Source organism: Peromyscus eremicus, chromosome 5 (genome assembly GCF_949786415.1).
Source record: "Peromyscus eremicus chromosome 5, PerEre_H2_v1, whole genome shotgun sequence".
Taxonomy (NCBI): domain Eukaryota; kingdom Metazoa; phylum Chordata; class Mammalia; order Rodentia; family Cricetidae; genus Peromyscus; species Peromyscus eremicus.
In genome coordinates, this window is record NC_081420.1 from 40,348,777 (window position 1) to 40,369,242 (window position 20,466).

At 40.4% G+C, this 20,466-nt stretch overlaps 1 protein-coding gene across 1 annotated transcript; it reads left to right on the plus strand.

Moving 5' to 3' along the window:
- Nucleotides 1-15,888: 15,888 nt before the first annotated feature.
- Nucleotides 15,889-16,944, plus strand: LOC131910445 (olfactory receptor 2B6-like). Its single transcript, XM_059262374.1, has one exon. The coding sequence runs from the start codon at nucleotides 15,892-15,894 to the stop codon at nucleotides 16,942-16,944; it is 1,053 nt and encodes a 350-aa protein (XP_059118357.1). The 5' UTR covers nucleotides 15,889-15,891.
- Nucleotides 16,945-20,466: the final 3,522 nt, after the last annotated feature.

Sequence of the window (20,466 nt, forward strand, 5' to 3'; positions counted from 1 at the left end):
GAGATCATGGGCATATTATGCCCCACTTAACCTTATATCTGAGTGCTTGGACTTGAAATCAAGTCCTCATACTTGCACAGCTTGACCAAGCTATTCCTAGCCTCTTTTTAAAAAGGGTTTTATTTTTATTTTAATGTATATGTATGGGTGTGTCTGCGTGTGTTTGTGTGTGAGTATGTGCACATGAGTGTTGTACAAATCCTAATTGGTCATATAATAAAAACCCAGAGACAGATATTGGGGTAAATGCTGAAAGATCAGAGGAAACAAGCCACAGTCACTTCTCACCTCACCAACTCCTCAGCCGAAAGGGAAAGATCCTGTCTCCATGAATCCTCAGACTGAGTGCCCCTGAGTCCTCAGACAAAAGGACTGAGTTCCTGTCTCCTCCCATCTTATATGCCTTTCTTAGACCAGCCATATCACTTCCTGTTTCAACCTTTGTAGTGCTGGGATTAATGGCATGTGTGCTTCCCAAATACTGAGATCCCAAGTGCTGGGATTAAAGGCATGTGACTCCCAAGTGCTGGGATTAAAGGTGTGTGGCACCACTGTCTGGCTCCTATGTTTAATCTAGTAGCTGGCTCTGTCCTCTGATGTTCAGTCCAATTTTATTTGTTAGATCATACATAAAATATCACCACATATGAGTGCAAGTTTCTTCACAGGCCAGAAGAAGGCATCTGATTCTTTCAAGTTAGAGTTACAGGCAGCTATGAACTGCCCCAAGTGGATGCTAGGAACTAAGCTTGGGTCCTCCACAAGGGCACTATGCAGTTTCAGCCACTAAGCCCTCTCTCTAGCCTCCACTTACTATCTTTTAAAAAGATTTTTTTTCTTTATTTTTTTAATTTAAATTTTTTTTTCATTTTAAATACCAACCACAGTTCCCCCTCCCTCCCTTTCTCCTGCTCCCCACCACCTCACTTCCCCCATTACACTCCTTATAGGGGGTAAGGCCTCCCTTGGGGAGTCAAAATAGGCTGGCATACCAAGTTGGAGCCTGGATCTAGCCCTTCCCCCCTGCATCAAGGCTGAACAAGGCATCACACCATAGGGAATGGGCACTAAAAACCCAATTTATATACCTGGTGGGTATATGTCCTGGTCCCATTTCCAGGGCCCTGACAAACAGATCAAGCCACACAACTATCACCCACATTCAGAGGGCCTAGTTCGGTCCCATGCAGGCTCCCCAGTCTAGAGTCTGTTAGCTTCCGCTAGCTCGGGTCAGCTGTCTCGGTGGGTTTCCCCATCATGATCTTGACCTCCCTTGCTCCTATAATCCCTCCTCTCTCTCTTCAACTGAACTCCAGGAGCTCAGTCAAGTGCTTGGCTGTGGGTCTCTGCATCTGCTTCCACAGTCACTGGATGTACGTTCTATGATAACAATTAAGGTAGTCACCAATCTGATTATAGGGGAAGGCTAGTTCAGGCACCCTCTCCATCATTGCTAGGAGTCTTAGCTGGGCTCATCCTTGTGGGTTCCTAGGGATTTCACTAGCACCAGGTTTCTCTCTAAGCCCATAATGGCTCCTTCTGTCAAGATATCTCTTTCTTTGCTCTCCCTCTCTGTCCCTCCCCCAACTCGGCCATCTCAATCCCTCATGTTTCCATCCTTCATCTCTTTCCCTTTACCCCCCACTCCCCAGTTTACCCAGGAGTTCTTAATAGTTTTCCCTTCCTGGGGTGATCCATGTATGACCCTCTCAGGGTCCTCCTCTTTACCTAGCTTCTCTGGGGTTGTGGATTGTAGCCTGGTTATTCTTTGCTTTGCATCTAATATCCACTTATGAGTGAGTACTTACCATGTTTGTCTTTCTAGGTCTGGGTTACATCACTCAGGATGATTTTTTTTCTAGTTCCATCCATTTGTCTGCAGATTTCTTGATGTCATTCTTTTTTACCACTGAGTAATACTCCATTATGTAAATGTACCACATTTTCTTTATCCACTCTTCCTTTGAGGGACATCTAGGTTGTTTCCACATTCTGGCTATTATGAATAATGCTGCTGTGAACACAGCTGAGCAAGTGTTCTTGTGGTATGATTGAGCATCTTTTGGGTATATTCCCAATAATGGTATTGGTGGGTCCTGAGGTAGGTTGGTTCCCAATTTTCTGAGAAACTGCCGTATTTATTTCCAGAGTGACTGTACAAGATTACACTCCCACCAGCAATGGAGGAGTGTTCCCCTTACTCCACATCCTCTCCAGCATAAGCTGTCATTGGTGTTTTTGATCTTAGCCACTCTGACAGGTACAAAATGGTATCTCAGAGTCGTTTTGATTTGCATTTCCCTAATGGTTACGGATGTTGAGCAACTCCTTAAATTTGAGATTCTTCTGTTGAGAATTCTCTGTTTAAATCTGTACCCCATTTTTAAAATTGGATTGTTTGGTAATTTGATGTCTAGTTTCTTGAGTTCTTTATATATTTTGGAGATCAGCACTCTGTCAGACGTGGGATTGGTAAAGATGTTTTCCACTCTGTAGGCTGCTATTTTGTCTTATTTACCATGTCCTTTGCCTTATAGAAGCTTCTCCATTTCAGAAGGTTCCATTTATTTATTGTTGCTCTCAGTGTCTGTGCTACTGGTGTTATATTTAGAAAGTGTTTCCTGTGTCAGTGTGTTCAAGGCTACTTCCCACTTTCTCTTCTATCAGGTTCATAAACTGGATTTATGTTGAGGTCTTTGATCCATTTGGACTTGAGTTTTGTGCATGGCAATAGATATGGATCTATTTGCATTCTTCTACATGTCAACATCCAGTTATGCCAGCACCATTTGTTAAGGATGGTGAGATCTTTCCATTTTCTGATATCCTCTTCAATTTCTTTTGTCAAAGACTTGAAGTTCTTGTCATAGAGGTCTTTCATTTGTTTGGTTAGAGTTATCTCAAGATATTTTGTTATTTGTGACTGTTATAAAGGGTGATGTTTCTCTGATTTCTTTCTCAAACTGTTTATCATTTGTATATAGGAGGGCTACTGATTTTTTTTTTAGTTAATCTTGTATCCTGCCACAGTAATGAAGATGTTTATCAGCTATAGGGGTTCCCTGGTAGAATTTTTATGGTCACTTATGTATACTGTCATATCATCTGCAAATAGTGAACATTTGACTTCTTCCTTTCTAGTTTGTATCCCCTTGATCTTCTTTTGTTGTTTTATTACTCTAGCTGGAACTTTGAGTATTATATTGAATAGATATGGAGAGAGTAGACAGCCTTGTCTTGTTGTTGATTTTAGTGGAATCACTTTGAGTTTCTCTCCATTTAATCTGATGTTGGCTGTGGGCTTGCTGTAAATTGTAAATTATGTTTAGGTATGTTCCTTGTGTCCCTGATCTCTCCAAGATCTTTATCATGAAGGGGTGTTGGATTTTGTTGAAGGCTTTTCCAGCATCCAATGAGATGATCATGTGAATTTTTTCTTTCAGTTTGTTTATATGGTGGATTACATTGACAGATTTTCATATGTTTAACCATCCCTGAATCTCTGGGATGAAGCCTACTTGATCATGGTGCATGATTTTATTAATATGTTCTTGGATTCGGTTTGCCAGTATTATATTGAGTATTTTTGTATCAATGTTCATGAGGGAGATTGGTCTGTACTTCTCTTTCTTAGTCGTGTCTTTGTGTGGTTTGGGTATCAGGGTAACGGTAGCCTTGGAAAAAGAGTTTGGCAATGGTCCTTCTGTTTCTATTGTGTGGAACAATTTGAGGAGTATTGATATTACTTCTTCTTTGAAATTCTGGTAGAGTTCTGTGCTGAAACCATCTGTCCCTGGACTTTTTTTTTTTTTTTTTTTTTTTTTGGTTGGGAGACTTTTAAAGACTGCTTCTATTTCCTTAGGGGTTATAGGCCTATTTAAATTGTTTATCTGATCTTGATTTAATTTTGGTATGTGGTACCTGTCCAGAAAATTGTCCATTTCTTTTACATTTTCCAATTTTGTGGAGTACAGGTCTTTGAAGTATGACCTAATGATTCTCTGGATTTCCTCAGTGCCTGTTGTTATGTTTCCCTTTTAATTTCTGATTTTGTTAATTTGGATGCCCTCTCTCTGTCTTTTGGTTAGTTAGAATAAGGGTTTGTCTATCTTGCTGATTTTCTCAAAGAACCAACTCTTTGTTTCATTGATTCTTTGTATTGTTCTATATGTTTCCATTTTATTGATTTCTTCCCTCAATGTGATTATTTGTTGGCATCTATTCCTCCTGGGTGAGTTTGCTTCTTTTTGTTCTAGAGCTTTCAAGGTGTGCTGTTAAGTCACTAGTGTGAGATTTCTCCATCTTCTTTATGTGGGCATTTAGAGCTATGAATTTTCCTCTCAGCACTGCTTTCTTAGTGTCCCATAAGTTTGGGTATGTAGTACATTCATTTTCATTGAATTCTAGGAAGTCTTTAATTTCTTTCTTTATTTCTTCCTTGACCCTTTGGTGATTCACTTGAGCCTTGTTCAGTTTCCAGCAGTTTGTAGGCTTTCTGCAATTTGTGTTGTTGTTGAATTCTAACTTTAAGCCATAGTGATGCAATAAGATACAGGGGGTTATTCCAATTTTTTCTTGTATCTGTTGAGGTTTATTTTGTTACCGAGTATGTAGTCAGTTTTAGGTCCATTTGAGTAATAACATCTGTTAGATCCTTTATTTCTCTGTTAAGTTTAAGTCTGGCAGACCTGGTGAGAGTGTGGATGTTGAAATCTCTCACTATTAGTGTGTGGGGTTTGATGTGTGATTTAAGCTTTAATGATGTTTATTTTACAAATGAGGGTGCCCTTGTATTTGGGGCATAAATATTCAGAATCAAGACTTCATCTTGATGGATTTTTCCTGTGATGAACACGAAATATCCTTCTCTCTTTTGATTAATTGTAGTTTGAAGTCTATTTTGTTAAATATTAGGATAGCTACACCAGCTTGTTTCTTAGGTCCATTTGATTGGAAAATATTTCCCCAACCCCTTACTCTGAGGTAATGTCTGTCATTGAGATTGAGGTGTGTTTCTTGTGTGCAGCAGAAGGATGGATCCTGTTTTTGTACCCATTCTGTTAGCCTGTGTCTTTTTATAGGCAAAGTGAGTTCCATTGATATAAAAATGACCAGTGATTTTTAATTCCTGTGATTTTTTGGTTTTGTTGGTGGTGGTGATAGTGTGTGTGTATGCCTTATTTGGGATTTGCTGCTGTGAGATTATCTATTGCCTGTATTTTGGTGGGTGTACCTGACTTCCTTAGGTTGGAGTTTTCCTTCTAGTGTTTTCTGTAGGGCTGGATTTGTGGATATGTATTGTTTAAATCTGGTTTTGTCATGGAATATCTTGTTTTCTCCATCTATGGTGATTGAAAGCTTTCCTGGGTATAGTAGTCTGGGCTTTCATCTGTGGTCTCTTAGTGTCTGCAGAATGTCTGTCCAGGACCTTCTGGCTTTCAGTTTCCATTGAGAAGTCAGGTGTAATTCTGATAGGTCTGTCTTTATATGTTACTTGGCCTTTTTCCTTTGTTGCTCTTAATATTCTTTCTTTATTCTGTATGTTTAGTGTTTTGATTATTATGTTGCGAGGGAACTTTTTTTTTTTTTTTGGAACAGTCTATTTGGTGTTCTGTACGCTTCTTATACCTTCATAAGCATGTCCTTCTTTAGGTTGGGAAATTTTTCTTCTGTGATTTTGTTCAATATATTTTCTGTGCCTTTGAGCTGGAGTGCTTCTCCTTCTTCCATCCCTGTTATTCTTAGGTTTGGTTTTTTCACGGTGTCCCAGATTTCCTGGGTGTTTTGTGTTAAGAATTTGCTGGATTTAACATTTTCTTTGACTGATGAATCCATTTCCTCTATAGTATCTTCAACACCTGAGATTCTGTCTTTCATCTCTTGCATTCTGTTGGTTATGCTTGCATCTGTAGTTCCTGTTTGTTTATTCAAATTTTCCTTTTCCAGAATTCCCTCAACTTATGTTTTCTTTACTGCCTCTATTTCAATTTTCAATACTTGGACTGTTTCCTTCACCTGTTTGATTGTTTTACCTTGGCTTTCTTTAAGAGATTTACTGTTTTCTTCTAAATTTTTGTTTGTCTTTTCCTCTATTTATTTAAGGGATTTTTTCATTTCCTCTTTAAGGGCCTCTATCATCTTGATAAAGTTGTTTTTAAGGTCATATTCTTCTGCTTCATCTGCAGTGGGATGTTCAGGTCTTGCTGTTGTAGAACCACTAGTTTCTGGAGGTGCCATATTACTCTATGTTATTGAATGTTGTTTGTTTGTTTGTTTGTTTTCGAGACAGGGTTTCTTTGTGTAACAGTCCTGGCTTTCCTGGATCTTTGCAGACCAGGCTGACCTTGAACTCACTGAGATTCGAATGTATTCTTATGCTGCCATCTGACCGTTTCTTCCTCCAATCCTTTACAGGTGGAGTCTGTGCCTCTGGGAGTTCCTCTTCTTCCAAGCAGTGCAGGTGGGGGCCTGTGAATCTGGTGGTCATTGTTGCTGCAGGGGATGGTTGGTGAGGGGTCAGGAGAGGATGCTGTTGCCCTGTCTCTGGGGCTGTGATGCATGGAGGAGGAGCACAGTATGTGCCCCCAGGGCTTAGGGGCTAGGGAACTGGGCTGTCTAGCCAGGACTTCAGAGACTCACCTCTTCTTCCAATCAGTGCAGGTAGGGCCCATGGGACCGGTGGTCACTGGTGCCTCAGGGGATGGTGGGGAGGGAGCAGGCAGAAGAGGCATGAAGGCAGATATGGTGATAGAGAAGGAGCTGAGAGTTCTACATCTTGATCCTCAGGCACCAGAAGGTGTCTGTGTGACACACTGTGTATAGTTTGAACATAGGAGACCTCAAAGCCCACCCCCACACTGAAACACTTCCTCCAACAAGCCCACATCTACTCCAATAAAGCCATACATCCTAATAGTGCCACTTCCTATGAGCTTATGGGGCCAATTACACTCAAACTACCACAGCACCTTTGAAAGAAACCTTATTTATTTATTTATTTATTTATTTATTTATTTATTTATTTGGTTTTTTCGAGACAGGGTTTCTCTGTGTAGCTTTGCGCCTTTCCTGGAACTCACTTGGTAGTCCAGGCTGGCCTTGAGCTCACAGAGATCCGCCTGGCTCTGCCTCCCGAGTGCTGGGATTAAAGGCGTGCGTCACCACCGCCCGGCTTAGAAACCTTATTTATTGATTGTATACAGCTCTGATTTCCTCTCAAGTCTAGTAGTTTTTATTACATGTTGGGGTTTGAATGACAGATTGTACAAAGACTAATGTCATTATCACAAAATGTGGAGGTTTTCTGTATGTAGATCAGATAAGGGGCTTCATTTTCTGCCATATTCCCATCTTCTACCCCTATACCCACATCTCTTCCCTTACTGACCACGACACACATTTGGCTGTTTCATTTTGCTAAGTTTGTTGAAATTTTCTCTTCCTCTCTTTCTGTGTACACATTCTATTCTTTTTATCAAGAATTCACCTGCCCACGATGCATCTACATTTAAAAAAAATGAAATAAAATCCAGCACAAAGTGAAATGAGAGCTGACACAGGACAGAGTTGCTAGATCCCACAGGAGCCATGAGGGGTTGCTGCAGCCCACAGGAGACAGGACCAAACACAGCAAGAGGGGGCAGAAGCACTTCCAGGAAGAGAATTCACCTGCGTTGACTGTTGTGATCAAACTGTCACAGGATGAGCATCCTCATCAACAGAATGTCACAGGTGGGGAGACACCGTGAGGTGAGATAACAAGGGTTCAAACAGACTGTGCTGCCGAATTATGATAGCACATAGAGCAGTTTTTAAAGACGATTTCTTTCATTTTGAAATTATAGTACAATTGCATCATTTCCCAATTCAATTTACTTCCTCCAAACCTTCCCATCTACCTCTCCTGGCTCTCTTTCAAATCCATGCCCTCTTTTTTTCATTAATTATTGTCACACACACACACACACACACACACACACACACACACACACACACATCTTCCTAAATACATAAATGCAACCTGCTCAGTCTGCATCATGTTATTTATGCATGTGTTTTCAGGACTGACCATTTGGTACTGGATAACCAATTGGTGTGCAGCCTTTGGTCCACAATTCTGCATTTTGATTGGCTGTGGCTGTCTCTGTCTGTTGCAAAGAGATAACAAAAATAAAAAATGAACTGTGTTACCAAATTATGATATCACATAGGTGTGTTTTATACAATACTCCAAAACTCCTCTTTTTCTCCATCTTGAAATCTTCATTTTTGGCTTCTTTTCCGGCCTCCACATCGCTTTTATCCTTCTTTCCATTTTTTTCCCAAGCCACATTTTTCAACTTTCTTTTTAATTTATTTTTTATGTCTTTCACATCATGCATCTTGATCCCATTCATTTCCTGTCCCTTCGTATCTGCCCTATGCCCTTGCAGCCCGTCCCCAAATAAAATTTAAAAGAAAAAAGAATAGGAAAAAAAATCTCGTTGTGGAAGCTGCATTGTGACACAGTGAGTCACACAGTAAACCCTTTTGTCCATATGTCTTTACTTGTAAGTGTTCATTGCAAAGAGTCATTAGTCTGGTTCGAGGCCTCTGGTTTCTACTACACTATCCATGCTGGGCCCTCACTGGGGCTCCTCTTGGATATCCTGCTGTTACCCTGTGTTGTGGAGATCCTGCAGCTTTGGGTCTGCAGGACTGGCCCCTTCACGTGCTCCAGCAGAACACAAATGGCGTGGATATTGGGATGGGTCAACTCATAACCCTGGTTCTGGACTTGGGTAGTTGCAGAGCTGTTCAGCCTGCCAGCTCTCCCCTCTCCCTTGTCCTCACCACCAGGGTGGGCTCTCCTGCATTGCCCTGGCGAGTTCACCCATGGCAGCGGCAGCGATGAGCAAGGGGCGAGGCCAATTCTCTTTGCTTTTATGTTTTAAGGTTCGAATCTCCCACACCTGTTTCTTCAGGACCAGCTCTACTATGTTGTCCAGGCATGGTAGGGGCCACTCTCCTGAGTGCTACAGCAGATGAGGGGTAGGGCTAGCTCTTCCGCTCTTATGAGCTCAAGGTCAGTTCTCTCACCTGCCTCAAGCGTTGATGGACAGGGATGCATCTCTCCCCGGCTCTCGCATGCTCGAAACTTCAGGGCTGGCTCACCCACACCTCCGCCAACAGGATTGGCTCTATTGCATTGCCCAGACAAGGTGCAGGGCCTGCCTCCCAAGTGTTGCAGACCATCTACATTTTTATCTTTTCCATCTTCTTCATTCTGTCCATCTTCCTCACTTTGATCTCCATTTCCATTTTCCTTCCTTTTCCATTATCTTCCTGTTGTGATGCTTATAGGGATGAATACTTTATCAGATAGTTTATAAACAGTGCTTCTCTTTAGCATCTTTCAATCTCAGAACATCATCATACAGATTATTAGTTGCAAAACGCCTGACATGATGCCTTTATATACATTCTGTGATTACAGAAATGCCAATTATAAAATGTATATTTGCAAAACATGCATTGTGTGTTGGGGGCAATGCTGGCATCTAGCATTTCTTACCATATGTAATTCACAATCACTCTTCAAAGGGTTCCCCCACCCCTGTAATTTTAAATGAGACTTTAAAATTTTAAGCCCACAGTGGTTGTTTCTGGGCTGGAGTTTGAGCTATTTTTTTCCCTCTAAATGTTATCATCCTTTCATTTATTCCAAGTTATTTTATTATAATTAGTTCACTGTTTCATTGTTACTGGAGAAATGGTCAATAGTTTAATAACTTTAGCACAAGATAAAGATAAGCTCTTCAGGTAGAGCTGGAAATGTAAACACAATTAGATTAATAATCAGTACTAAAGAATATATGTGTTCTCTAGATGAAGGGCTTCCTCGTCAGGACTTTATACATGGCCTGATAAAACTTACACTTTAGAAAGGCTCCTTTGGAGTAAAGAGAAAGACAATTACAAGTAGTGAGACACAAGAATTAACAAATGAAGCAGGGCATACACACTATAAACATTTGTGATTATTTCATCACTCAAGATACAGAGGCAGGATTGTCATGAGTCCCAGGAAAGCCTGGACTACAGAGTGAGACTCTGCCCCAAAGTTTACTAAAGAAACTTTGCTAATGAAGGTGTCTTTATACCAATGGGGTGGGTAGCAGGCTAGGATAAGAAAAACAGAGAAAGTAGAAGGTGGAGCTTTGAAAGGCAAGAGTCAGGGTTGGTTTAGCAGCTTAGTGAATGTAAATACTAAGGGGGAAATGATCCAAGAAATCTGTGCTATTTTAAACTGTGAAATTAGTACAAATCACAAAGAGGCTAAAGTCACATAAAGCAGTTTGGGAAAATAAAGTTCAAAGAACTAATGGGCGCTTGACATCAAATGCTCTGAACACACACAATGAAAGCACTATCGGTGATTGGATTTCTCTTCTTCCCTTCTACTAGAGCTACCAGGAAGATAATGAGACTAAGTCGCAACAAAAGAGAATGCATTTCAATATTATAGAATTTGTGGAAATGATGACTGGCATATACTTTGTTTCTTCTTCTGAGATGGTCTATGGTGTCAAATTTTAATACATTAAGTCATACTGTCACCTGCAACACTTAGGGTCTTTGGGTTGTAGTACATTATTTCACCCAAAAGAGATTTCAACAGCAGTAATAGTCCCTTAGGTTATAAACTTGAATATATTTGTAAGGAGTTATGGGTAAGGATGGGCCAAGTGTGAGCAAAAAGAAAGGGTCAGAGCAAAATGGGAAAAAAAATAAAGAGTATGCTGAGTTTTCTTTCCTGGCTAACTTTCCTCAATTTTTATTGAGTTTCTGACCTATAAGACACTCATCTTCACTTCTCAGAAGGACTCATTATATCAGGTAGGAAATTCTTAAGATCCTCAAACTCTTTAGATTTCTTTTTCACTTTCCATTTCTAATCTGTGATGTGATAATGCCATCCAAAAAGTAAATTTGTGTAAGACCTAACTCTCTAGGGGAAATATCTCACAGTGTCCTTATGTACAGATGATATGATTCTATACATTAAAGACTCTACCACAAATCTCCTACAGCAAAAAGGTAGGATACAAAATTAATACACAAGAAACAGTAGCTACTAATCATAAATGACAATCATTCTGAAAAAGACATCAGTACCTAGTTTAGTTCTTCTACATGTAGTGATCCATTCACAATAACATAAAAATAAAAACAAAAACGCTTGAAGTAAATATAACCAAAAAACTGAAAGACTTGTACAATGGAAACTTCAGGACACTGAAAAAGGAAATTGAGGAAGGTACCACAAGGGAAAGACTTCCCATCCTAGGAATAACAATGTGAAAACGGACATCTTACAGAAAGCAATTTCAATGCAATCACTGTCAAAATTCCAATGTAATTCATCTCAGAAATTGAAAAAAAAAATTAACCTTAAATTTCATATGGAAATACAAAAGACCAAGAACAGTGCAAACAATCCTGAACACTTCATTTGCTCAAGGCTCTGGGATCATTGCAGAAGAGGAGGTTGAGCTATATTAAGAATCAAAAGAAACAGTGTTTTCTGTACACAGAAGAAGACTTCTACATATGAATTCATGGTGGTTGAGACAGTATGAAGAAACTGAATGAAGCCAGACAAAATTCCCACATGGGGAGGGAGGGAGGCACTAAGTCCCATCCCTAGCTAAAGACCTGTTGGTAATTGAGAGCTTCTGGAAGAGGGAGAGTCGGTGTTCTGTGAGAGTGCAGCCCCTTGGGAGTTGACCATCCTCTAGTGAAGGCCACACATCCAAGAATAATGTATGGGCAGCACAAACTGGAGCTGATAGGTCTAAATAAAATGAGAGGACACAGTTGAGTGGGTTGGGGAGGGGAGATGAATGAGCAGGAGTTGGGAAGAGGGCAAATATCATAATATCATCAAAATATATTTTATGAAATTCTCAAAAACAAATAAAAAATAAATAAATAAATAAAAGGAATTAATTCATTATGCCTCTTCAGAAAGCCTGCAAAACTGAGTTCCCTTTTAAAATCTGATGAGAATATAGAATTTTATCATTTCTATATTATAGACTTCCTTGATAATTCAATCTGTTTTCTTACATTGATCATTTGGACTTCTCTCTCTCTCTCTCTCTCTCTCTCTCTCTCTCTCTCTCTCTCTCTCTGACAAGGTTTCTCAATGTAGCTTTGCACCTGTCCTGGAACTGACTCTGAAACCCAGGTGGGCCTCGAACTCACAAAGATCCACCTGGCTCTGCCTCCCGAGTGCTGGGCTTAAAGGCGTGCGCCACCACAGCCCGGCTTGGACATGCTTTTCTCAAACCTGGCTACTCTACATCAGTTTGTCATTTTATTTTTAATTTGGTAGTTTATTGGGTATTTTTCTCCAAATTTGTTTAAAGTTCAGGGTTTTTTTTAGAATTATAAGCATATCTTCTAAATCTATCTGTCTAAAAAATAAATTGAAGTGAACCTGTACATCATAAAAATGAAACTACAAATACATTGTATACTGGTTGAAATGAATGATATATTGCAGATAGATTTTAAACAAAATAATGTAATAGGTCACATATAATCCTCTGCTAATAGTAACTTAGTGTAGAGAGAATGAACCCATGAAACAAAAGATATTCTGGATATATTGGATATAAATATATGTTTTTAATTTTTTTCTTATATGAAATATGTCATAGACAAAGTTAATAACAATTTGAAAAGATCAATTAAATAGCAGTCTCTTTCCTGATGTGGAAATAAAAGGTATGAGAACATGATTTTAGATGGCATGATAGGGAATATAAAATGAATTTTCTCCTTTCTGATAGAACTCACTACATGTGTTTACACCCCCCTATGCATCCATGTGGTGACACTCGCCTGTAAATCCATGTGGTTACACACTCCTGTAAATCCATGTGGTGACACACTCCTGTAAATCCATGTGGTGACACACCCCTGTGAATCCATGTGGTTTCACAACCCTGTGAATCCATGTGGTGACACACCCCCGTAAATAATGTGGTGACACTCGCCTGTAAATCCATGTGGTTACACACCCCTGTGAATCCATGTGGTGACACATCCCTGTAAATAATGTGGTGACACAACACTGTAAATACATGTGGTTACACACCCCTGAAATCTCAACACTTGGAAAATTGAGGATCTTGAGCTTTAGGACGTATGTCCAGACTCTGTCTCAAAAAACAAAGAAAAACAAAAAACATAAAGGAAAAAGGACAACAGTAATGGAATGACTTTAGGGAACTCATTGAATAATAATTGACAAGTGTAAACACAGCCCTGTTGGGCACAAAACGCAGTTGTTAGTTGTTCAGATGTTCTGGTTGTTGCTTTTCCCAGCATCATTGCTGGACTGTCACACAGTTAAGGAACTGGTCCCTGGAGATGCTTATCCTGAAACAAACAACAGTGAAAGGTGACGTCCCTTCCTAGATCTCCTCCCTGTCTTCTATTGGATCAGGAGGTTGGTTAGCCTCTATGGATAGTATAAAGGGAGGAACAGTGTTGAGATTTCTACCAGAGGCCAAAACCAGTATTTAGCTGAAAGTGTATTTTTCCCCATTTTTGTAAAATCAACCAGAAATTATCTCTTTAAAAGATAGTGATTATCTCCCTGAAGAGTAATCAAACTGACTCCAGAACCACACTTTCTGGGCATCACCCGTGCATCCTGCTCACCATCCAGGTTGCTCTGACTGAAGACCTTGAGACTTCCAGCAAGCAGAACTAAAGAAGAATTCACTTCACCTGAACAAGTCCATGACTAGTATATGGAAATGGCATTATATGTGTGCCTTTTGAGTTAATTCTGTTTGAATGCCAGGCATTTTGGAAGTCAAAACTATTTTTTCTATCTCTCATGCTTAAATCAGAGGTAAGTAGAATATATCAGAAATTTCTAAATAAACTCCCATTAGGATTTGAGAGTTAGGAGACATTTGTCATCTCGGTGGGGACTGTGGCCTTCACAGCAGGTCAGCTGTCCCTTCTGTTTGCTGCTCAAGCAGATCTGGACTCTCAGGAAGGCAAGCTAAGCCAGAGGAGCATAGAAACCCAAGTTTCTGCCTTCAGGGTTCATCTCTTCAAAAGAAAATTTTATGTAAAACCTTCTCCTTATTAGCTGTGGCGGGGGGAAGACTTCTTGTTTATCTACAAATTTAGAAAACATTATACTTGAAAGACTCTCTCATAAGAATATGATGTAATTTGGAAAGCATAAAATAACACAATGTCACAGGAAAGGAAATGTGAGTAAGTTTGAAGCCAGCTTGGGATACATGAGACCATACCTCAAAAAATAAAAAAACTCTGCTGAGATAATGAGAAAGTGGCTCAGGAGATAAATGCCTCATCACATAGATTTGAGGACCTGAGTTCAAACCACAGAAAACACTGTAGTTAGAGCACACTGTGCTCTTCACAATCCCAGTGCTTCTAGGGAGATGAGAGACAGAGAGGAGAGTGGCCTCGATCTGGAGGGCCAGCTAGCCTGCCTTATGCAACATGAAAACAAACGAGAAAATCGGTCTCCACCAAGATAAAAAACAGCAGCAGCTGAGGGTGCCCTCTGACCTTCCTGTATGTGCTGCGGCATGTGTGTGTACAAACCAGCAACCACCAGTACACACACACACACACACACACACACACACACACACACACACGAAAATGTATTGACACAGTACTTCTTATCTCATGTTTATAAAATCCCAGAAGAGGAGTGGATAAATATTTTAGAATAAGTGAGGAAAAAAATCAATACCCATTGCTAATATTTAATGACTATGGATAAAATTGATAAAAATACATTCTCATATTGATAAAGTCAATTTGAACACAGATTCTTTGGCCGATTTCTTTGGGATCCACACTTTTTAGATCCTGGAATTTCTACATCACTACTTCTAAGATATTTAGGATTCTAACTCACTCCACACAAAGTATCCCAGCACCTGTGCTCCTGTGGCCCAGCACCTGTGCTTCTGGGGACCAGGCCCTGCTAAACAGTTTACACAGATGATAACATCCATCCAAGGGATATGTTGCCTTGATCCCTGGGATTGAAGCTGATGGTTAGAATTGTAACATAACCATCTGCACCACTGACCCATTTGGAAATGAACAATGTAGAAGCTCCAAGGGATTCCTTTGGGCATTTCTGTCCTTGTGTCACTGTGGCTGCATTGAACACACTGCTGTGTTCCCAACCAGAGTCAGGCTGAGTGGGGTGACCTTGTGATTCTCAACAGGCCAGATATGCATTTGTATTTCTGCCTTACAAATGAGGAACCTGAAGATCAACGAACAAGATGCATTCTCAAGGCAATAAAACTAGTTAAAGAGAGGATTAGAATAAATTGGCCAGGCCTGTCAGCCTCATTATCACACCAGCAAACAATCCTGTGTAGATTCTGTGACATGAGCCTAAGAGGACAAGTCTCCTGACATTGTGTCTGAAAACTTTCTGGATAGATGCCATAATGGCTGGACTTACTTGAGGGAAGGGCAGGAATAGTGGGAAAACAAGGTTTAAATAGTTGTAACAAATGCCCACATCCAGACACTCTCACTGATTCTGGGTACAGATTTAAGTGAATTTAAATAACAGGAACAATATCTATATGCCCCAACAGCAGGTATCTGGGTAGAAAGTCCCCAGAAGACCCATCCATGGAAGAGCAGACACAAAAGGAGAAGCTCTGTGGCTGTAGAAACTCATACAGTGCTGTGACTTGAAATCACTTTGTTAAAAACTGTTGCATAGGAATCCATAAACACCTATGAAAGGTTTGACAGATGATTAATCTTTTGTCAGTATGTTTTCCAAACCTAACAGGATCAGCTTATAAATGCATGAGATACTCTGGCATAGTCAGTTCATCACTAATTGATGAGGCCAATAATCATGTTCACCAGTTTACTAACCCTTTGTGTTCCAGGGACCCAGAGGCTGTACCATTTAACATGAGTCTGGTGAATGAGAGCATCTCAGAGGAATTCATTCTCTTAGGGTTTTCAGATCGGCCATGGCTGGAGCTGCCACTCTTTGTGGTGTTTCTAGTGTCCTATATCTTGACCATCTTTGGGAATATGATGATCATTCTTGTGTCCCGCCTGGATGCCAAACTCCACACCCCCATGTACTTTTTCCTCACTAACCTGTCCCTGCTGGACCTGTGCTACACCACAAGCACAGTCCCACAGATGCTCATCAACATATGCAGCACCCGGAAGGTCATCAGCTATGGTGGCTGTGTGGCCCAGCTTTTCATTTTCTTGGCCTTGGGTTGCACTGAATGTCTTCTCTTGGGCGTTATGTCCTTTGACAGGTTTGTAGCCATCTGTCAACCTCTCCATTACTCAGTCATCATGCACCACAGGCGCTGCCTCCAGTTGGCAGCTGCTTGTTGGATCAGTGGCTTCAGCAACTCAGTATTGCAGTCTACGTGGACTCTTCAGATGCCCCGGTGTGGTCACAAGAAAGTGGATCATTTCCTCTGTGAGATCCCTGCCCTACTCAAATTGTCCTGTGTGGATACCACAACAATTGAAGCTGAGCTATTTTTTGGAGGTATTGTCTTCCTTTTAATACCTGTGACTCTCATCCTCATCTCATATGCTTTTATTGTCCAAGCAGTGTTGAGAATAAGGTCAGCTGAAGGTCGGCGAAAGGCGTTTGGGACATGTGGCTCCCACCTAATTGTGGTGGTACTTTTTTATGGTACTGCCATCTACATGTACCTGCAGCCTCCGTCCCCTACCTCCAAGGACCGGGGAAAGATGGTGTCCCTCTTTTATGGGATCATCACACCCATGCTGAACCCCCTCATCTACACCCTTAGGAACAAGGAGGTAAAGGGAGCGTTTAAGAGGTTGATAGCAAGGGTCTTTGTGATTAAAAAATAAGGGTTGCCCAAATAACAGTTTTAATAGTATAAATTTACAGCTGATAAATTACATTGTTTTGTTCCCTATAGAAATATTATGATGATCCTCCTCATATAAAATCTTATTGACAGAAATCTATATTAGTGTTTTGCTGCCTAGATATATTCATTTCACAAATCCAGAGATGTGACTTTTTTTCTTAAATCTTTTTATTGATGCTTTGCGGGTTTCATATTATGCAACTAGATCCCATTCAACCCCCACCCCTTCCTATCTGCCCTTTGTTCTCTCCCCTTGCAGCCTCTTCCCAAAAATAAAATAAAGATTAAAAGAAAAATAAAGAACACATATTAACAAACAACAGTCTCAGTGTGGAAGCTGTAGTGTGACACAGTGAGTCACACAGTTTACCCACCAGATCATACATCCTAACTTGTAAGTGTTCATTGCAATGAGTCATTTGTCTGCTTGAAGACCTCTGGCTTCTACTACACCATCAATACTGGGACCTCATGGGTCTGCTCTTGGTGGATATCATGTTACTGCCTTGGGAGACCTCTTCCTTCCCCTCACTAGCTGCAACACACAGGATAGTGGGCCATGAACTTTGCCTGGGCTGCACACTAGAGCTGACCCTATTTCCCGGGGTGGAGGGTATGGGGTGTGTGTGTGGAGGCCAATGGCCCTGATTAAGAGCAGGAGAGATAACTCCCACACATCTACTGTGTGGTGGCACCAGGTGTCCTTCCCGTCCCCCTTCTAACCCCATGTGGGAGGGAGACCTGGCCTCTGGGACATGAGAGCAGGAGAGCTGGACCTGCCCCTTACCAACTGCAGCAGCTGGGAGAGTGGGTCCTGCACCTCTCATGGGCAAAACAGAAGAGCTGTCCCTGATGGTGTAGGTGTGGGTGAGCCAGCCCTGAGGGCAGGAGAACAGGAGAACTGGCCCTGATTCTTGCTGCCTCCTTCATTGTGTGAGCTACTCACAGCAATGGTGGAGAACTCACTTTAATGGTGATAAGGAGGGAAAGCTGTTAAGCTGAGCAACCCAGCTGCCACCGACCCAGAACCAGGCCTATAGTTATCCTACCCCAACATCCACCTCATCCCTGAACTGCTGGAGCATGTGAAGGGACCAGACCTGCAGATCCAGAGCTAAAGGCTCTCCATGACACAGGAAGTGTCTTTTTATGATCCTCCCAAACAGCTAACCCTACAAGCTTCACATTTTCAGGCTTTATACCATTTTTATGCTTAGCAAGGTTTCTTAGACATCTCAGGGTCTAAAATACTTGTTTGTGGATCTCTTCCCCAGAAATAATACATTTTAATACACATGAATATTCACATCTACATACAAAAATCAGAACTGTGCTATTTTTTCTGACATGTATAGATCTAGCATAATTCTATATCACTGTCTGTAGCTTCAGCTCCCTAATCAGAAGTACACACTTATAAGACCAAGAGTGAAATTCTACAGTTTAAGAAACAACACTCAACCTCTCTTAAAGTCTAACTCAATCTCATCTACCAAAAATAAATAAATAAAAATAATAAAGCTGGACTTTACAATCTGAATCAAACTTCTTGTTGACAATTTGAACAATTTCTTCAATCCATACATTTTTCTCCCTTAACCATTAGAGCACTACTTCCAGTTTAAATGATCTCACAAAAGCTCATCATACAATGATTTCCACCACTTACTTAATTCAGTTTTCATATACAAGAAGAATGCTTATTGAATCTTTATTAGTTCCCTTGAGATAGAACATACCATGATCCATACATCTTCCATATGGCTTTCAGAACCCAGCAAAGTGCTGAAGAATTTTAGTTTAGTTTTTATGTGTACTGATGTTTTGTCTACCTAAATGTTTATGCACCATGTGTATGCAATGTTCATGGAGGGTAGAAGAGTGCATTTGATCTTCTGGAACTAGAGTTACAGACAGTTATAACACACCATGTAGATGGAGGGAATTGAACCCCAGAACTCTGGAAAAGCAACTAGTGTTCTTTGGTTCCCAGTGTCTACATGGCTGCACACAACCTTCTATAACTACAGTCCCAGGAGAGCTGATGCCCCCTTCTGAACTTCTGGCCTCTGTGAGTAATGGGCACAAAGGAGGCACACAGATAAACAAGCAGGCAAAACACCAATACACATAAGAATAAATTATTCAAAAAGGACAATGGAATGAAAGAAAATTCTTCTAAAGATGTATGAAATAAGAATAAAAGCAAGAAATAAGCTGGTAAAATTTAACAAAAATCAATATACATACATCTACTTCATTTCATACACTACAAGATACTGAAATATGATTGATAACACATTCCATAAGAACCTCACTTGGGATAGCATACTGATAATAACACTGTGCTGGTTGATTTTGTCAACTTGACATAAACCTAAGTATATCTTGGAAGAGGGAATTGTAATTGAGAAAAAGCCTCCATAAGATTGACTTGTAGACAAGTCTGTAGGACATTTTCTCAACTCATGATTAATGTAGAAGGGCCCTACCTACTGTGTGTAGTGCCATCCCTGGGCAGGTGGTCCTGGATGGCAAAGGAATGCAGGCTGAGCAAACCATTATGAGCAAATCAGCAATACATGTTTCTCCATGGTTTCTGCTTCAGTTCCTGCCTCTGATTTCTGTAGCTGAAGTTTTCTCTGGTCTCTTGCCTTGAGTTCTTTCACTGAGTTTCATGGATGACAAACCAGCCAGCATTAGATGAAATAAACCTTTTCCTCCCCAAGTTGTTTTTGGTCATTGCGTTTTGTCATAGCTATAGAAATCTAAGTAAGATAAACACTGGTTTTAGCTCTGAGATTTGCATTTTAATTAATCTATTTTGCAACTAAAATGAATTCATAGAATAGGGAGGGAGTGACGAGTTGAGGAATCAGAATATCAAAACTCTTGAAGACTTTTTAAGGCATGGATTTGTTCAGCACGGAGTAGGAAGTGCTTTGTTCTGATGTCATTGACACCAGCATTGGAAGGGTGCTCAGGAATGCAGTTTCTTTCATAAAGAGCAGAATCCCTACCAATGGATAAAAAAATCAAGAAGTTAATTTTAGTACTACATAAGAAAGGACTCATAAAGATATTGAAGCTACACCATGCTAATTGAGTGGACCATTTCTGACAATCTTAGAGAATAGAAATGCATATAAAATAAAGATCAAATTAAAATCTGCTTAATGATTTCTTATTTCAGTTCTTTTTCAGAAATATTTTTACAGTGAAATCAAACTTGATACATTGATGTCTGTGAATGACCAAAGAATAAAACAGAGAAAACGAAGATATGACTTAGCAGGTGTCATGTAGAAGTTGGACTGATGACTTGTCATCTGAGAAGAGAGCTGCTGGAATCTGTTCTAATTCTTGTCATAGATGTCACACTATAAAATATGCAGTGACACAAATGGGTTAATATCTCTGACATTTACAAATACCTGCGGGGAGTCAGACTACACAGCTTGTAAGACCCCTTCTAATCCAAAAGTCTATGGTTCTGGCA